This window comes from Spermophilus citellus (assembly GCF_964194105.1).
Source record: "Spermophilus citellus genome assembly, chromosome: 2".
Lineage (NCBI taxonomy): Eukaryota > Metazoa > Chordata > Mammalia > Rodentia > Sciuridae > Spermophilus > Spermophilus citellus.
Window position 1 is genome coordinate 235,005,660 of NC_138183.1, and position 19,956 is coordinate 235,025,615.

Consider the following 19,956-nt stretch of genomic DNA (forward strand, 5'->3'; position numbering starts at 1 on the left):
CCCAAATATCTACAAACCAGGGAAAACATGAGGGCAGGATATAGCTATTCATTCATTGTCAGAGATTTTCTTAAGCACCTGCTTGTTCCATACTCTGCATTTGCATAGTGCTTGAAGAAAAGTGGGATTCAGTTCCCAGAAGTTTATGATTTTGTTGAAGGGTAACATATTTTTGCAAATAGAATGCTTTAAATCCTAGAGCAAGCTAGTGTGGGATGATATTCCACAATAAAGGTGCATGTACGGAGCATCTATAAATTGAGTGTGTGTGTGTGTGTGTGTGTGTGTGTGTGTGTGTGTGTGTGTGTGTGTGTGTTTGTTTCTGGAGATCAAACCCAGGGCCCAGTGCATGCTAAACACTTACTCAATCACTGAGCTACTTACCCTCAGCTCTGTAAATGAACATTGTTGATGCTTTGACCAGAGAAGACCTCAGAAATAAGAGATCAGCTCAAGGAGAATAGGTCTGATCCCGTCATGCTCTGGATTACTGAGACTGGGAAGTGAACTCACCATAAAGAAGAGCTATTTTTAGTTTGATTGAATTACGCCTCATTCACTAACCAAGCATATCACTCACTGATGAAAGGCAGGGAGAGCTGTGTGTTAGAAGAGCAGCTATGTTGTTCTGTTTCAAATAATTATACATCTCAGTCTACAGTTCACACACAATTGTGTATGTGATTTCATTCCATTGACTTGGCACATTTTCCTTTTTAGGTCTAAAGGTGCAATTCTGAACATCTCCTCTGCCAGTGGCATGTTTCCGGTTCCACTATTGGCCATCTACTCTGCGACCAAGGTGAATTTATTTTAGTAAATTTTAGTCATTATAAGACTAAAGAATGATTTTTTAATCCAAGTAATTAACATAGACTTAACTTTCTTGAATATCTATTCTTGGCAATTTTCCAATGGATTAAGAGAAAAAGGAATACCCCCCATGAATTTTGGGGAAGCCACAGCTGGAGACATACGGATAGGTGTAAACTTACAAATGGGACAACAGCACATCAGAGCCGCTGGTGCTTGTTTTCCTCCCAGTTATTTACTGGTTTTAAAAGTGATACTGTGCTTTCCATGGAAAGCTAGCCTGGGCCAGTTACTCTCTTAATTGGAACATGATGCTAATGAGTCTGAGATTGGAGGTTTGTTATGTGAATGAGTCAGTTTCACACAGCATAGAAGAATTGCATCCAGTCAGCACATAAATGTACGCAGTATGCCAACCTAGACTGGGGAAAGTGTAACATTCTGTCACATTATGCAGAATTCACAGATATACAGTGTCACTTCTGGGGTGTGAACAAGAATTTTCCAGACTTTGTGTAATTTGTCATAATTTCGTACAACATCTCCATTCACCTCACATTACTGCTAGGATAATAATATATAGAATGCATCTCTTCTGCCTGCAGGTCAGTAGCATCATGTTCCAATACATTATTGAGCATGGAATACATTTCCAAAGGGAAAAATGACTATTTAGATGTTGAAGTTAAATAAGCTTTTAGGGCGAAATAAGCAACTTATAATACATAGTAAAAACTTGCTACATGCCAGTGAAGGAAAAGAGCAAACCACTTGCTTCCTTTTTCACTTAAAAAACCTCAGTCACTACTTTTTTTTTTGAAGAACCTTGACACCACCCCACAATCTTTGCAATGGACTTGCTTTCAGTATCTCTGAAACATACCATAGACATGTTTACAATGATGGCATGTGTTGGAAGTGATCGGTCAACTTCAGTTTCCTGCTTGTTCTTCATGGATGCAGACTGTTGCAATTCAGACCTTCATGAAGTCTATATTGGTACTTTGCATTTCAGATCCCAGCTTGAGTTCACCTTTGAGAAAGGGCCCATTAAAGTCAATGGATAGATTTAAAGTTGCATTATTTATCGGAAGATAGACTCTCACTTTCATCTCTGTGCTTCTTGGATTTTGCCACCCTGAAGCATCCAGAGGATTCTTGCTCTTCTCCTTTTCACAACAGAATCCCCCATAGGAGAGAATTCATATTGTGTTTCTGCTTATGTTACAAGTAGAGAGCAGAAATACATCCTTTGTTTTAATAATATAAAAGTATTTTTTCTTAGAAAATAATTTTTTGAAAAAAATACAGACTAAGAAGAGCTTTTTCCAGTTAAATGAAAATTTGGGTCTGTAGGATTCATTTGGTGGCAGATAAAAATCACTTGAGGTTTGGAAGGCTTTTTTAAACATCTTTCCTGTGTTTGAAATGAAAGAATGATTAGAAATGATGGTGTTAAGTAGTTTATTACTTTTTGTTTCCATGGCTACAAATGAGGCGGATTGATGTAATGTGTTTTCTTCTCCCTCCCACCGCCTCCCTAGGCTTTTGTAGATTTCTTCTCTCAGTGCCTCCATGAGGAGTATAGAAGCAAGGGCATCTTTGTGCAGGTGAGTAGAGTTTGTTTCAGTGAAGTGTCCCTGTTTTTGTGTGGTTTCCACAGCAACAGTTGCTGTCTTGGCAACGAAAGAAAATCACATTCCTCAGTAAGTGAATGTGATGTTAGCACACCATTAAAGACATGGTTCTTTTCCCCTTATGCACCTAAGTCTAAATTTTAAAAAATCATTACCTAGAATTAAGTAGGGATACCTAAAGTAGAACTATAAAACAGTTGAAGCATAATTATTCTACATTCTTGTGGATTAATTTTGAGGGAATCAGATTATGATAGCTCTTTTAAATGGTAGTAAAATACGCCCAACATAAAACTTACCATGTTAATCATTTTAAGCCTGCAGTTTAGGGCCATCGAGTCCATGTGCATTGCTGTGCACCTGTTGCCACTGTCCATCTCCAGAACAAGTGCATCTTCCCAAACTGAAACTCTATGCCCACTACACACTAGTTCCCAATTTCTCCCTCTCCTCAGACCCTGGCAACCACTATTATACTTTCTATCCTTCTGAATTTGTCTACTCTTGATACCTCCTATGAGTAGAATCATACAGAGGTTGATCCTTCAAAATCAAATCTCTTAGAGTATCTTAGTTTCCTTTTGCTTAGCAGAATGTCCATCTCGAGGGTTCATCCATGTTGAAGAATGTGTTAAAATTTCCTTCAGAGGCTTCTTTTGTATGTGTAGCAAATTTTGTTTACCCACTCATGCACTGATGGACATTTGGGTTGCTTCCACCTGTCAGCCATTGTGAATAATGCGGATATGAACATAGGTGTGCAAATATGTCTTTGAGACCATGATTTTAATTCTTTTGGATGTATATGCAAAATGGTATTGCTGGATCATATGGAAAATCTATTTTAAATTTTTAACTATGATACTGTTTTTCATATTGGCTACACTGTTTTACCTTCCACCAGCAGTATACAAGAGTCCCAATTTCTCCATATCCTCCTGAACATGTGCTGTTTTCTGTGTCTGTTTATTTGTATAGCCACGCAATAACCATATTAATGGGAGTGGTCTCTCCCTGTGGTTTCAATTAGCATTTCCCTAATGATTAGTGATACGGAGCTCCTTTTCAGGTGATTACTGGCCATTTATATATCATCTTTGGAGAATGTCTATTCATGCCCTCTGCCCTTTTTTAAATTGTTTTTTTTTTTTTTTTTGAATTGTAGTTCTTAAATCATTTGGACACTAACCCCTTATTAGATAATTTGCAAATATTGCTCCCATTCCATAGATTGCCTTTTTACTCTCATGGTGGTGTTTTATTTTACATTATTATTATTATTATTATTATTATTATTATTATTATTATTATTATTATTATTATACCAGTGATTGAACCCAGGGGTGCTTACCCAGTGAGCCACATTCCTAGCCAATTTTATTTTTTGACTCACGGTTTTGTTAAGTTGCTTAGAGCCTTACTAAGTTGCTGAGGCTGGCCTTGAATTTGCAATCTTCCTGCCTCAGCCTCCCAAATTGCTGGGATTACAGGCATGCGCCAACATGCCCAATTCCTTGGTAGTGTCTTATTTTAATTTTTTGTATTGGGCATTGAATTCAGGGGCACTTAACCACCTCCCCACCCACCCACCCTCCTTTTTTTTTAATATAATTTACTTAGATACAGGGTCTCACTGAGTTGCTTAGCTTCTCACTAAGTTGCTGAGGCTGGCTTTGAACTCTGGATCCTCCTGCCTCAGCCTCCCATGTTGCTTATTACAGGCATGTGCCACCATGCCCAGCTCTTGGTAGTGTCTTTTATGCAAGCATTGATAGTGTTCTTTCAATTTTGGTATAGTGCTGGTTATCTACTTTTTCTTTTATTTCTGGTGTCTTTGGCATCATATCCAAGAAATATCCATTAAATCCAATGTCATGAAGCTTTTCCCCTATTTTCTTCTAACAGTTTTATAGTTTTAGCTTATGTTAGGTCTTTCATCCATTTTGAGTTAATTTTTTTTATCGACCTTTGAGTTTATTATGTCGTTAGTAGATGTAGTACTATGAAAGTACAATACAGGCTGTGAGAGGACGTAAACAGTGGGTTTTATGAGTACCTATCTCATGAGCTATTGTTTAACCCAAAGAAATAATGGCTCCCAGTGTTTCCATGCTTAGGCACATTTAAAAAAATATTGGGCAGAAGTTGGAATTACTGCCTTTTTTCTTGCTCTTGCCCATCACCTAACCTAGTGTGCATACACCTAGTTCTTAGTATGGCTTTCATTACTTTGAGCCTTATATTTTGCTTTTTCAATGATCAATCAAAATAATTTTGAGTATTTGAGTGGTTACTTTTCATAGACAGTGCTAAGCATTTTATTTGCCTCACTTCACTCCATTTCATAAGGATCTCAGGTGATAGTGTGACTATCATCTTTTTGACTGGAGATATAGCTCAGTTGGTAGAGTGCTTGCCTCGAATGCATAAGGCCCTGGGTTTAATCCCCAGCACCACAAAAAAATAAAATAAATAAATAAAAATTTAGTAGAAGGGGCTGGGATTATGGCTCAGTGGCAGAGCACTTGCCTAGCATGTGTGAGGCACTGGGTTTTATCCTCAGCACCACATATAAATAAATTAAAAATAAAGGTACATCAACAACTAAAAACTATAAAAAAAAGATTTAGTAGATTATCATCTTTTTTAAAAGTTGTAAGAAATCAAGGCTTTAAAAGAATAAGTTATTTGTCCATTTTGAACCAGGACGCAAATCTGGTCTATTTGGTACCAAAGCCCGTGTTCTTACCCACTAAGCTACTTGCTCTGGGCCTATAAGACATCACTGAACACTTATTGGATCATCTGTGCTTGGGAAGTGATGGAGCCAGAAGGTACTTGGCTTCTTGGTTCCATTTCTTTCTTTATATCCGCACATAAACAGGATAGACCTAAGTGCTGTCTAGCTCTAGCTGCTAACCCTTTTCATTCTGGTAGGTACTGGGGCCAAATCACCTATCATGAGAGTGAGTGGTAATGAAAGGAGGGGTATGTTGAATATTTCCTCATTTTCCAGGCCCACGGAGAGCCTGCTTGTTCTAAATTTCTACCTTAGCTTTCATCCAAAGGATGCTTAGATGTCAGAGCCACTTAGTATAACAGCTTCTCATATGTTTAAGGTGCATTGGGGAGGACAGAGTGTGCTAGAGTCCTGGATTTTTTTTGGGGTGTGTGTGTGTGTGTGTGTGTAGCAGGAGGAGATACTGGGGATTGAACTCAGGGGAACTCAGCCACATCCTGAGCCCTATTTTATATTTTATTTAGAGACAGGTTCTCACTGAGTTGCTTAGCGCCTCACCATTGCTGAGGCTGGCTTTTTGTACTCGAATTCTCCTTTCTCAACCTCCCGAGCTGCTGGGATTACAGGTGTGCACCACCATGCCTGGCGGAATCCTGGAATTTTTTTTTTTTTTTTTTAAGAATGAATAGACTTTAGATGGTTGAGCCAGAATCTAAATCTTTTTTAGAGAGAGAGAGAGAGAATTTTTAATATTTATTTTTTAGTTCTCGGCGGACACAACATCTTTGTTTGTATGTGGTGCTGAGGATCGAACCCGGGCCGCACGCATGCCAGGCGAGCGCGCTACCGCTTGAGCCACATCCCCAGCCCAATCCTGGAATTTTTATTGAACTCTTCCATACTCTCCTTACTGCCTTCCTTGACACCAGACATTATAATGCTTGTAACTCAAAACTGCTATGTGGATTTTGGTAACAAGGAAATAAATGAAGCATTTATTGGGGACAGATCGAGAAGTATGGCATCAACTGCTATCCAATGTTACATTTTTCCCCCCATAAATCTATAATAATCATACTATTTGTTTAATAATTTTTAAAGATCCATTGAAATTAGGCAAGAGCCTCAAAGTTTATTGGTGAGTTACCTGTAGGCAACAACCAGAGCTGCAGATGTTTCAGTGACCCAAGGGGCAGTCGGCCTTGTGAACGCAGATGAGTAATGCCTGAAATTCTGCTCATAGACAGAACTGTCTCCTCTCTTGTTCCCTCCCTCCCTCCCTCCCTCCCTTCCTTGCTTCCTTCCTCTTCCTTCCTTCCACCAGGGATTAAACTCAGGACATTTTACTGCTGGTTTAGTCAGCTTTTTTGCTGCTGTGATTAAAAGGACCCAACCAGAATAATTTTAGATGAGGAAAAGTTTATTTGGGGGCTCACAGCTTCAGAGGTCTTAGTTCATAGAAAGCTGGCTCCATTCCTTGAGGCTCAAGGTGAGGCAGAACATCATGGCAAAGAGTGTGGCTTAGAGAAGCAGTCACATGATGAGCAGGAAGCAGAGAGAGACTCCATTTGACAAATACAAATTTATACCCCAAAGCCACACCCCCATGCCCCACCTCCTCCAGCCACACCCTACCTATTCAGTCACCACTCAGTTGATCCCATCCGGGGATTAATTTACTGGTTGGGTTAAGGTATTCTCAACCCAATCATTTCCCCACTGAACCCTCTTACATTGTCTCACACGTCAGCTTTTGGGGGACACCTCACTTCCAAACCATAACAACCACAAAACTACAGTCTTTTTTATTTTGAGACAGAGTCTCACTAAATTGCTGAGACTGGTCTCTAGCTTGCAATCCTCCTGCCTCAGTTGCCCCCACCTCGGTTCCTGGAATCACAGGTGTACATTGCTATGCCCGGCTTCTCTCATTTTCGTAGCCTGTTACCCTCAAAGATTTTTTTCTCCAGGTTCTCTTCTCATTAATCTGGTATGACTAGAAATTACTACAAAAATACAGTATTTGTCTCCTGAAATATTTTACTTTGATAAACTTTCATTTTTGCTTAATAATGAATTCCAAATTATTTAATTTCATCAATCATTAGCTTTCTTCACATGAATTTATTTGAGATTTAAACTTAGAATGAATTTGGTGAAGGAAAGCACAGTTGTCAGGTTGTATGAACCCATCAGAATGCTGAAGGAGAATAAAAGAAGGACCTCATATTAATTCTGATGAAAGGAGCAAATAAATCTGTTCTAAATGAAACTTAGAGTTTAAAATTATTGGGTTTTTTTGGTAGTGTTTTATGTCTCTAAATTTTGGGGCTAGAAGTGTTTGTTAGCTGATTCCACCTCCCACTCCATCTCACATATTTTTTTATTAAAATACAAATCAGATAATGTTGCTTTCCTTCACAGTTCTCAAATGGCTGTCCCTGAGGCTTAGGTTTAAATTCACTCTCCATGGGACCATTGTCTTTCTTGACACTCTGTTGTCTTCCCCTGTCTTTAGGCCAGAGTGGACACTGGTGTCCAGTACCTTCTCTGTCCTGTGAACTTCCCGTGACTGGCTCCTCCTCTGGCATTTACTTCCCCAGCTCCTCTCTAAGTCCATGCCACATGTCCTCCCAGTGCCCTTCATTCCTGAGCCCTGTGACCCTTGTCCTTCTTTCAAGGCTCTGGTCGCAGTTCACCTACCTGGAAATCCTCGTCTCTGTCCCGTGGCACATGTCCTTATGCCTCTCTTGCCTTTAGCCTACACACTTCTGCCTGCTGTTCTCTGGCTCTTTCTCTCTCCCCCACTTCCGTGTGTTCTTGAGGGTTTTATCTTGTTTGTCCCTGTACTGCTAATGGCACATGAACGTTCTGTTTCACTAGAGACCTGCCCTTTGCCTGGTGCCACAGAGGTCTCTGGTTTAGGCATGGTCATGCTTTGTGACAGTCATTTGTTTCAAGGGCCTTTTGAGCTTCTTGTGTTGCTCCCATGGATTTCTGGTCTTCAGTTGTAGGTGGCTTCTGGGCGAATGCTGTGATGCAAAGTTTCAGGTTTTGTCTAATCTTTGGAAGAACAGGTATCTTTTTAGGTCTGCCTCCTTGTGAATGTCCATCAGATTACTCTTTTGTACAAGAAGGATAGTTTTCAAATTCTAGATTGTTTTATATTACTTTCTTATTAATATTTTCACCTTGCTTCTCCCTCCCCATCCTTTTCTCAACTTGTTTCCTATAATTTCTAAGACTACCTGTTGAGAATTCAGATTTGCCAGCTGGGTGCAGTGGCACATGCCTATAATCTCTACAACTGGGAGGCCGAGGCAGGAAGATCGAAAGTTTAAAGTCAACTTTGGCAACCTAGTGTGTCAAAAAAACAAAAGGGACTGGCAAGTTGCTCAGTGGTAAAGCGCCCCTGGGTTCAATCCCTAGCACCCAAGAAGAGAGAGAGAGAAGAGAATTCAGATTTGCCATTCTACAGTCATTTCGTGGAAATGCAAATAAACAGCAACACCCTGTGCAGTGGCACACACCTGTAGTCCCTGCCACTTTAGGGGCTGAGGCAGGAGACAAACTTGAGCCCAGGGGTTCAGCCTGGGCAACTTGACAAGACCCCAGCCTTTCACAAAAAAGGGAAAAACAAAAAAGAAGCAGCAGCAACAACAAGAAGTTATACATAAATGCCCTGGAGCTGAATTATGAGCCTGATAGACTATTGAATTCGAAGACAGAATGAGGATGAGAAGAACATTCTTGGGTAAACCTTATCAAAAGTATATTCTGTTGATGAGGACTATTGGCTCTCATTGTTACCTTATAATTAAAGATTAGTCAAAAGAAGTTATACTTAATCTCTCAAAAAGCCAAGTCAGGATTTGTCTTGATTTCACTGATATGTTATTTAAATTCCCTTAATCTGGAGTATGTCCACAACCTTTCTTTGTCTTTCATGACATTGACATTTTTGAAGAGCACAGCACTCCTCCCCCATTCTTGTTTACTGAACATTCCTCACTTGGGCTTATCAGATGTTTCCTCTAAGTTAGGTTCTGATGATACTTTCCTGTCCAAAATACTACATTTGTGATGCTTTGTCCTTCTCAGGACATCACACGGGGGAGACATAGCGTCATTTGCCCTTGTTGGTGTGGATTTTGACTCATTTCTTTCTGCCACACAGTTACTTTTATTTCCCTTTGATTAATAAGCAGTCTGAGGAAAGACACTTTAAAACATGCTAAGTATCCTGCTGTCTCTTGGGGTTTCCCTTAGATTTAGCATCCGGTGACGTCTCTTCATAGCCTGCCTTGTAAATACAATTCGGGACGCACTGCCTGGATATTTAGTCGTTTCAAAGCAAGAGGGCACAGCGAAAGCACGCCCATCTCAGTGCTCCCTCAGTCCAGTCCATGCTTTGGTGCAGACTGCATTTGTCACCACATGCTTAGTGGCAGGGAGAAAAGGACACTGAACTCAGTCAGCAGACCAAGGTTGAGTTCTGCTTTTACTGTTGAGTGATGTCTGACCTACAGAAAGTTGCTTCATTACTTTGAGTCTTAATGTCCCTTCTGGCAAGTGGGATAAATAAAGTGACGTATAGAGAAACGCTGCAAACTCGGAAATGGTACGTAAGTATGGAGAGGAGAGAAACTTACCTTTTTTGAACATTTACAGTATGCCCGTTGTTCAGCTGCTTACTCTCTGACTTGAGCTAGAGGTTGACCTAGACCCTTTTTACACATAGTAAACTAGGGGTCAATAGGAACATGTAACTTGCCTGAGGTCAGTTCTGTTTATCAGACAGCAAGTGCCTGCTATTTGAGAGATCCTTAGCCAGGCAGTGGAGAAAGAGGTAAAGAGGACATTGTCCTGTCCCAAAGGAGAGTGACAGAAGACAGATACTTAAGCATCATACACTTAGTGAGGTATATATATTGTGTTCCAATTTTCTTCAGTCAAGAAATATTTCAAGGGTACCTTGGGGATACAGTGGCAAAAGGGCAGCTGGAGCCCTTGCTGTGGTTGAGTTTACATTAGTCAAGAGGAGACAACAGCAAACGGGCAAACGATCCATGGATTCATGATCTGGTACAGTGGTACTGCTGTGAGGACGCTCAAGGAGGGCGAGGGCTCAAGTGTGTGGGAAGGGCAGAGAGTGTTCCCATCTGGGTTGGTGGCCTGGGTTTGTGTAATTCCGAAGTCCCCTGTGTCTGCAGCGCCTCCCTGGCTCTCACAGGTGCTGCTTTGTGACACAGTTTTCCTCCCAAGACCGGGGAAGCCAGTCTCTAAAGATGCTGTCAACCGGGAGACCATTTGCCAACTGAAACCATCCCTAAGTTTTACTTTGCCTGCCTCTTTGCCAGAGGAGCAGAGAAGAAGCAGGGAGAGACGTCCTGAACCCAGAGGGGGTGGCTGTAGGTTTCAGCTGCCCTGAAAATGAGGTGTTTTTTCTTATTCTTAGCAGTAGATTACCAAAAACCACACCATTAAATTTGAACTTACCAACACAAAGAAATCTTTTGGGCCCCATTCCTTTAAGTTATCACCTTACAGTTCTTATGTCTTTTTTGTTTATGAGAGTTGATAGTTTTATTAGTTCAGTTAAAAATGTGATTTTTAAAATCAGAGTAAACTAAATTTGCTTTCATCTGTGAAATTTAGAAAATGAAAAGGACAAATTAAAGGAGAACAAAATTCAAGGATTTAAAAAAAATGCAGTAGAGGTCTGTTGGGCTTCAAAGAGCTAAAAAGGTGAATATTAAGAAATGGCTCCTGGAAAACACATGTATCCACCCGTTTTTCTTGCTAATTGTCAGTGACAATAAAAGGAGGTAATAGAGTGTGTCTTTAGTGCCAATGGAGTCTAAACAGAGCTATGGAGCGACATAAAGATCCTCTCTGGAAATATTCAGATCTGGTCAACTGCACCCGCTTTAACAAATGGCTTCAGAATAGCAAGATTAGATCACTGGAATAATGGGACTCCAACGAAGTCAGTCTCCACGTGTCAGGGATGATATCCATCTATTTTTCTTGGCCTTTTATGACAGTGTTGCACCACAAGCTCTGTTAACCTACTCAGTCCCTCCAAACCACTAACTCTGTGTCCAGAGGGAAGATAACCAGATAGTTACCCCAGCAGTCAGATATTCTCTGTGGAAAATGATATTCTTGCACCTCTTACAGGATGTGAAGATTCAGCCAAATACTTTAAGTGGTCAAGATGGAATTTAAATTCAAGTCAGTCTGATTTCATCTAATGCTGATCCCCGCCCCCAGCCACCTCCTCCACTACTCCACTGCCTCTTTCTCTCACCTCCCAAGTTCAACCCATAAGGAAGCCCTATGACTTCAGTTTATCCTTGAAACATACCCACCTTCTGACCACTTCTCATGACCTCCACTGCTGACCGCTCTGACCTGATCTTACCCAGGATGCTGGAGCAGGATGCTCCCAGTCTGGCCTCCCTGTCCCTGTCCCCATGCTTGCCTGAAGCCCCTGCAGTCTGCTCACAGCAGCCAGAGTAATCAGAACACACAGTCTTCCATGGCTTCTCACTTCTTTCAGAGTAAAACCATGAGTTTTTATCACCTACAGTGTTCTCATTTCAAACTTCCACATTATCTTACAGCCTACCCTCCCACTACATCTCTGCTCTCCTTGCAGTTCCTGAAATGCTCTGAGCACCCACTCACCTCAGGGCCTTTGCATTAGCTGTTCCCCCTCAGTCTAAAGGGCTTTTGGCTGGCTTCCCTCCCTTCTTTCAGATCTTTGCTTATGTGTCACCACATGGGAGAGGCCTTTGTTGATTTATCTAACTGCAGAAACAGCCTCCACTACCTATATCCTATACCAGTGTCCCCCTACTAAACATAAGCTCTGTAAGATTAGGGACTGTTTTGTGCACATTTATGTTCCTAGTGCCTAAACATCGTTCTATGTGCTCAGGAAATCAGTATTGTTAAATGAATGCCTGTTTTACAATTACACCATTTTTCCTTTCATTCTTTGTATGTTGACATATAAAATCCACGTTTGGAGACAGGTCACTTGTAGAATTATTAGCCAGCATTGGTCAAGGGTTTTCTTTGTGCAAAGCATAATATGTTGAATTCCTTTATTTTGAGCTTAAATGCCAAAATGTGTACCTATTTTTTATTGCCATGTAGCCAGAACTTTCTGCACCCTCAGAACAATTCCTTTTTCCCAACATTTTCTAGGCTATTTAAGGTTTTCTACCAATAAGATAATCAGGGTCCCTTTTGTAAGGAAAGCTGATTTCATTGCCTACAAGTGGAGATTTCAGAAATAGAAGATGAATCCACAAATTCAAGGAAGTGAGGTGCCCCTGATATATCCCACAGGAGCCTAACCTGTGCCTTAGGAATATGTGCTAGCCACACTGGTGAATTTAATTCCCAGAAACAGCAAAGTAGACCCCAAGTCTAGAATCCCATATTGTGCACATAGACTGAGGCCTGGAGTCCTCTTGTCCATGTTATCCCAGACCCTTGCCAAGAATTGTTCTGTGATCATTTATAAATATGAGAAGGTGTATTTAGTACACAGTTGACTGCACATGAAAGATGCTCCGTGGGAAGTCCCAGAATTCCGTATTTGGTTCTTGAGTGTCTGCCGTGCAGCTTTGAGCATCCTCTTTCCCGCTGCTCCATGGCATTAAATGGTAGTAGCTTTCCTGCTCTGAACCAAGACCCCTCAACTGTTCTGTAAAGACCAGATACCGAAGCATTCTACTTGATTGGGGGGGGGGGTAACCAAGTTGTTCCAGGGATAGATAGATAGATAAATAAATAAATGATTTTTTGGGGGGTGGGTACCAGGGATTGAACTTAGGGGCACTCAACCACTGAGCCACATCCCCAGCCCTATTTTGTATTTCATTTAGAGACAGGGTCTCACTGAGTTGCTTGGCACCTTGCTGTTGCTGAGACTGGCTTTGAACTCGCGATCCTCCTGCCTCAGCCTCCTGAGCCACTGGGATTACAGGCCATTAACAGCTTTTGCTTTATGACCTAACCAGTTATTTTCAGTTTAAGATTCTAAATTTGGGAAATCAGGATACTTGCCCGCATCTATTGCTGTCAAGGTCAGGTTGTTTCTGAGCTGGCAAAATTTGTATAGCAACCTGTTGAGCTTAAACAACTTCAAAATTTTTCTGCCCAGAACACTTCCCATAAAAGTATATGTATCTTCTTGACCTGTTTCCCATGATGTTTTCCTGAGTAAGGACAAAAATGGAGTCAGGTGCAGTGGTGCACTAATCCCAGCAGCTCAGGAGGACGAGGCAGGAAGATTTTGAGTTCAAAATCTTCTTTGCCTTTGTTTAGATAGATCATCTGGCTTAATCTTCACAGTATTTAAAATTTTGGTGTAAACGCTCATTATCAACTTTCTGGTGTAATAATCTTATGGACCATAGTGGTAGAAAGGGCCCTAAATACTACTACTCTTCAGTGCTATCCATATGAAATGGGTTTTTTGACAAGTTCTTTCAGTAGGTATTGATTGTGCCCCTACCGTATACCAGGTGCTGTTCTAAGCATTGACAGTACAGTGGCAAATGAGGAGGGTGTGTTCTAGAACTTGATACCATCCAGTGATTGGATGTAGTTTTTTTTTTTTTCACTGCTGTTTCGCCTCCTTCACACATTGCCAGTGTTTGAACTTTATTACCTACTCCTTAGTTCCCTGAGAACATCATGTTCTTTCATGTCTCCCTATTTGTTTATATGGTAGGCGCCTCCACTTTGTTTAGGACTTAGCGCAAAAGCATCGCGTCAACCACCTTGATTTTAAACCCTTATGGAAGTAAATAAATACTCTTTACAGAAGAGAATTTGCATTTCTTAGTTGGGAAAACAATTGGACTTGGAATTCCTGTGTGCATCTCTTGTCCCCTCCCCCCAGAGCAGGGTCTTTTCTAGACTCTTGCGACAGTTTAGCTGAGTGATGAGTTAACTTGTGGCACCATCAAGTGGTTCAGTCAGGCAATGCAGTGTAATTTTCTTACAAGATCAAGAATCCAGTTATGCCATATGCATATTAAAGGGGAGAGGAAGGAAGGGTGGATGGAAGAAAGGAACCAGAAATTATAATGCAATTGAAAAGTATAATTACAAGACCATCTGCATCTCAAGAGGCTCAGAATTTAACAGAATCTTAGCAGGTTTGATCTATATGTGGGAATGTTTTTTCAAATCCTCACTTTTTTTTTTTTTTTATAACCAGTAAAGCAGAGACACAGAGATGAGAAAAGGTTTGCTTATGTTCCTACATTATTTGAGATCAGAGTATAAACATATTTTCTGGGGTTTTTGGGTGTTCAGCTTTGCTTGGTGAACAAACTTTACTTAACCATTGAACTCCACATTTTATACTTGGTGTCAGTCGGTGATAACTCTTTGGGCTGTGCTTATATCCTCACAACAAAATTTTGGTTTTGAAATCAAAGTCTTTTTTTGACCAAAAACAAAAAACTTACTCCTTAAGTGAGGGGTAAATGGATAGTGATATTTCCATAAAAACCCAAATTCTCAAACATTTTAAGTTGGATCAGATACTCATGTGCTTAGTGAAATTAGTTTACTTGGTGTAGGTTTGTGGCTTCGGGGATAAGAAAGAGAAAGAGGGAGAGTGACAGTGGCCAGTCCTGGGGTTCTAGACTCTGTTGGGTTGAAGTTTCAGGTTACATATCAAGAGTGGTGAGCTGTATTCTTTGACTTATACTTGGGGGTGGGAAAAATACAAAATGACAAAGCCTGCATATATACATAATGCCAAAGGGACAGGGAACCATTCCTTCCAGATCTCAGCAAGAAGGAAACCCATAATGGAACAGACCTTAATTACATTCCTAATGTGGAAGTTTTGATTTTGACCACCACCTGTTGGATCGGATCCTCCTCTTTCACAGAAGCCTCGTGGTGATTTATACCATTTATACCCTCTCCTTTCACACGAGTTGGACAGAATACGTTCACCTTTGGTGAACTGCAATGCCCATGTTATTTCAAATTACAGAAGAAACCTCTTTTTGTCACAACTCAGGACTCGTTGTAATAGGGTTTCCTGTTATGGGATTCTATGTTGAATCACATCCAAAATGTACCAAGCATAAGCAATAAATGACATTCGTAAAATTCCTCTAAAAGCTCACATTCAGTTTTGTCAAACCCTATCTGTCCTGTCAGGTGTCTTTGTTGCTCAAGCTGTTTACACATTGTTTATACAGTCTTTCCAACCACCTCATCCCCACCCACCCACCCCTGCCCCCCTCCAAAAAAAAAAAAAAAAGTTAGAAAGAAGTAGTCCTATCCTCTCACTAGCAAAGTTTATAAAACTCAGAATCAGAATGCTAAGAAATTAGGGAAGAAAAGTGATAGTTTAAGGCTAAGAAAATGAAATATCTGTTGTAGGACTAAAGTTTATAGAGCAAGCTTAATTCATAATAAATTATGGGGGAAATGAGTACCATCTCTTTAGAAGGATACAGTGTCAAAATTCTTACTTACTGGTTCTGCACACCAGTGTTCCGTTCAGTCAGGTCTTCCTCTCCCTCAGTCTCCGCTCTCTGGATTGCTATCAATACCTTCCTTTTCTTTCTTTTTTTAAAAAGAATTTTTCTTTAGTTGTAGACAGACACAATGACTTTATTTTTTATTTATTTATTTTTATGTGGTGCTGAGGATCGAACCCAGTGCCTCACAACATTAGGCTAGCACTCTACCACTGAGCCACAACCCCAGCCTCAATGCCTTTCTTTTAAAGGTTCCAGACAGTGTGTTTCCATTTCTTTTAAATATTTTCCTCAGTGTCATTCTGTTTTATTCATAGATTGACTTACTACAGTTTGTTTTATGCTTCATGTGTTCTCCCAAGCTGTGTTTAGATGGCTGCTTTTCTTCTTTCTCTACAGCTGTCAGTCAAGCATCACGTCAGTTTTGAGTTTGTGGGCTTCTGATCAGTGACATGTTTTGTCTTTCTAGAGTGTCCTGCCATACTATGTAGCTACAAAACTGGCTAAAATCCGAAAGCCAACTTGGGACAAACCCTCTTCAGAGACATTTGTGAAATCTGCAATTAAAACAGTAGGCTTGCAGTCCCGAACCAATGGATACCTGATCCATTCTCTTATGGTATGTTGATTTTTAAATCTCACATCAGTACTTTCTGGTTTGGGGCTTTTCTTTCTCATTGAGTCACAAAACAGTGACACAAAATAGTATATATTGTTAATCTAACAGGGCATCTGTGCATTATTTTAAACTGTACACCCAAGAACTTTAAAATCTACCTGTAAGTAAAATAACAATTTAGTAACATCAGGTCATCGGCTTCAATTAGCCCAGATTGTATGCTATAATTACATATCTCCCCCATGTCTTTCTCTAGGGCTCAATAAACTCCATCCTGCCTTCTTGGATTTATCTTAAAATATCCATGGGTCTCAACAAGTCCCTGAGGGCTCGCTATCTGAAGAAAGCCAAGAAGAACTAAACGTCATCCCACAGCCAGATGCTTCTGCCTGTGCACATTCGCTGCAGGGCACCCACCAGTCCCCAGAAGTTGCTGTTCTCATTGCAGCAATTGCTAACCTGGCCAAATGTTGTCATGATTTGGAGGAAAAAAGAAGTTGCTTTTAGAAGTTCCTGACACATGTTCTAGATTCCACCAGAACTAATTTTGAAGTTTAATATAAACACTCATATAAAATGGATGTAGAACTCATATTACCAAGAACAATTTAATAGGAAAAAACATGATTATAGCAAATCACAGAATGACAAACATAAAAGCCATCTGTTCCATCTGGCCCCAAAGTCAGTGATCATTATTATATTTTCTCTAAAAACATACCATAAAATATAATCACTAGCAATTCTTTTTTTCTTTTTTTTAAAAAATTTTACTCACTTTGAGGGAATGGGGATTAATTAATTTGCTTGTTGGTGACAGTAATGATTTTGAAAAAATGGGGAATTAATTTGCTTATTGGTGGCCAAACTGTAATTTACATAGATCTCTATAAGGTTTTCTAAATGTATATGCCAATTTATATGTTTATATGGAACTATTCCTTCTAAAAAGTATAATCATGAAAGAGGAAATTATTTCTGACACGTAAAGCCCACTAAAATAAGCTTTATTATAACATGTTATTTCTTCTCAGTTTACACAAATGTAAATACTGAAACTGTGCAGTATGATTGAATTATAAAGATAAGTGGACCAAGGCTGGGGTTGTGGCTCAGTGGTAGAGTGCTTGCCTAGTACGCATGAGTCCCTGGGTTCGATCCCCAGCACCACATTAAAAAAACTAAATAGCGTACAATGAATCGAAAAGCTTTCTGCTGTCATGTAGAACTGATTAGAACTAATACAAAATGAGTTTTTTAAAAATGAAGTTTAAAAAAATAAAGGTATATTTAAAAAAAAAAGATAGATGGACCAAAATGTACATTGAGGCTGACCATCCCTATGGTACCACTGACACCCCAACTCAGGACCTGCACAGACCCCAGCCTTCTTTGTTTTCGCTTTGCACCAATATTGCTCACATGTATGAAAACAGACTACTTAAGTAATAATGGCTATCATGGAAATGGCATTGTACTTCTTAAATTGGAACCCTACAGTACTGATACAATTAGCTTTAATAAAAGGTGATATAACCATGGGTTGAATGAAAGCATATTTTTTTTGTTCTAGAAACTTAAGATCATATTTATGTTGGCTTACATAAGACTGACTTTTATCCTGCTTCAAAATCTATAGGGATGTCACTGAGGAAGAATTCAATACTGTGAAATACGCAGCACAGAAAGGTGGGCCTTTATCTAGGCTGTGTCTCCTAGTTTTAAGCACCAGTAAATTTGTAAAAAGAAAAGAAAAAAAATTAAATTGGGTTAAGTGTTTCTGGCTATTAATTTTGCCAGTTCAGGACTTAAAAAGAAGGAAAAAAAACACACACACAAATTACCATCTTCTGGGCTGGGGTTGTGGCTCAGAGGTAGAGCACTCACCTAGCACACGCAAGGTCCTGGGTTCAATCCTCAGCACCACATAAAAAATAAATAGAATAAAAGTATTGTGTGCAACTGCAACTAAAAAATAAATATTAAAAAATTACCATATTATATCAGAATCATCATGGAAAAGAAAAGGTATTTTAGCACTCAAAAAGTAGGAAGAACATAATGCAAGAATAAAGGATAGTCACTTAAATAAACGTAGCTTTATTCAATTTAAAACACATCCTTTGCCTTTTCCCCCTCTCTCCTCTTATTACAGAGATAGCGACACCGCAATGACCTGGACAGTATTTTATATGCTTTCACACATTGGTTGGTTGGCATGGTTGTTTTTGTGGAAAGGTGGAAGATAGGACCTGGGGGTAAATACATGAGGAATTGGTTGGCAAGACCAGTATACTGCAAGATGCAAAATGCTTCTTCTGTTATCCCAGTTAGAAAATAGTTTGCATAGACATGCAAAATATATCTCAACTGGCATTAGAGAAAGTGTCTTAAAACAAAGGTTTGTACAATTCTGATTGCCCTAATGTGAGTCCCACAAGCACTTGGAATAAATAAGTAACTGTGAAGTGATATTGTTAGTCTTCCATTTTCTCAAATGGTCTTGCCCTAAAAAGATGAATTATAAGTTCTCATTTGCTACTTATTTCATTGAAATGTAATAATAGAACTGAACTTTATATAGTGAATATTAATCCGAATATGATTCAATGTGTAAAAGATTTACTGTGATATTATTTTATAGGAATGAAATGGGCTTTAGTACTATAATTTCTTATCTCCATTGACACCAGAAGTAAGCTGAGATTTCAGTGGTCCTGCATTCTGTTACTTTACTCTGTAGTTTAACAGTGTGAAAGCAAATGATTGAAGCTTTTCAGTATGTTGGAAACAATTTAGCTTAAAATTTTTTACTTTGTGGTATTCTAATATCTTTAGCATATTTGTACTGCTCATTTCATTGTGCAAAACATGTAAGTATGGACAATTTAAATTCCCTCATTGAAAGTTGTTATGGTTTGAATATGAAGTGTCCCCCCCCGCCCAAAGATGCATATGATGAAGGCTTGGTCCCTGATGCAACAGTGTTCAGAGTGGGGTTTGGGGGAAAGGATTGGATCGTGATGACTGTGACCTCATCAGTGAATTAGCCCATTGAGGGATTCCTAGCTGTGAAAGGACTATTGGAACGGGGTGGAAACTATAGGAGGTGAAGCCTCGTTGGAGGGAGTGAGTCCTTGAGGGCATGCCCTTGGAGACTCTGTCTAGTCTCTTTCTCTGCTTTCTAGCCACCATGAGATAAGCAGCTTTCCTCCACCCTCACCCAGGGCCCTCACCTAGCTATCTGCCTCACTCCAGTACCAAAGCAATGGAACTAACCAACTATGAAGTGAAACCTCTGAAACCCTGAGCCAAAATAAATTCTTCCTCTTTTGTTTTTGTTAAGCATTTTGTCATAGTATTATAAAGCTTACTAACAGATATATAATTATTTTTTCTACTGAGATATATTTGGAGGCATCTAGAAATATAATATTGTATTTAGCATGGACACAAATAATTTTTAATATGAATGGTGTATTACAACTATGTCCATTCTCCTTTTACGTGTCATTAAAAAGTAAACCAAATGGATAATACAAATGGCCATCCCGAAAGGATATAAGCAAGCTTAACTTCCACATTACAAAAGTTTCTAGATGTACTGTTCAT

The 19,956-nt window shown here is 39.7% G+C and overlaps 1 protein-coding gene across 1 annotated transcript in view; it reads left to right on the forward strand.

The window, feature by feature from the left end:
* HSD17B12 (hydroxysteroid 17-beta dehydrogenase 12) overlaps positions 1–17,646 on the forward strand; it is a 151,656-nt gene extending 134,010 nt beyond the window's left edge. The window contains exons 8-11 of the mRNA XM_081281086.1: positions 721–802; positions 2,358–2,423; positions 16,195–16,344; positions 16,601–17,646. Coding sequence (XP_081137212.1) covers positions 721–802; positions 2,358–2,423; positions 16,195–16,344; positions 16,601–16,705 — 403 coding nt within the window. The 3' untranslated portion in view covers positions 16,706–17,646. The remainder of the gene's footprint in view (positions 1–720; positions 803–2,357; positions 2,424–16,194; positions 16,345–16,600) is intronic.
* Positions 17,647–19,956: the final 2,310 nt, after the last annotated feature.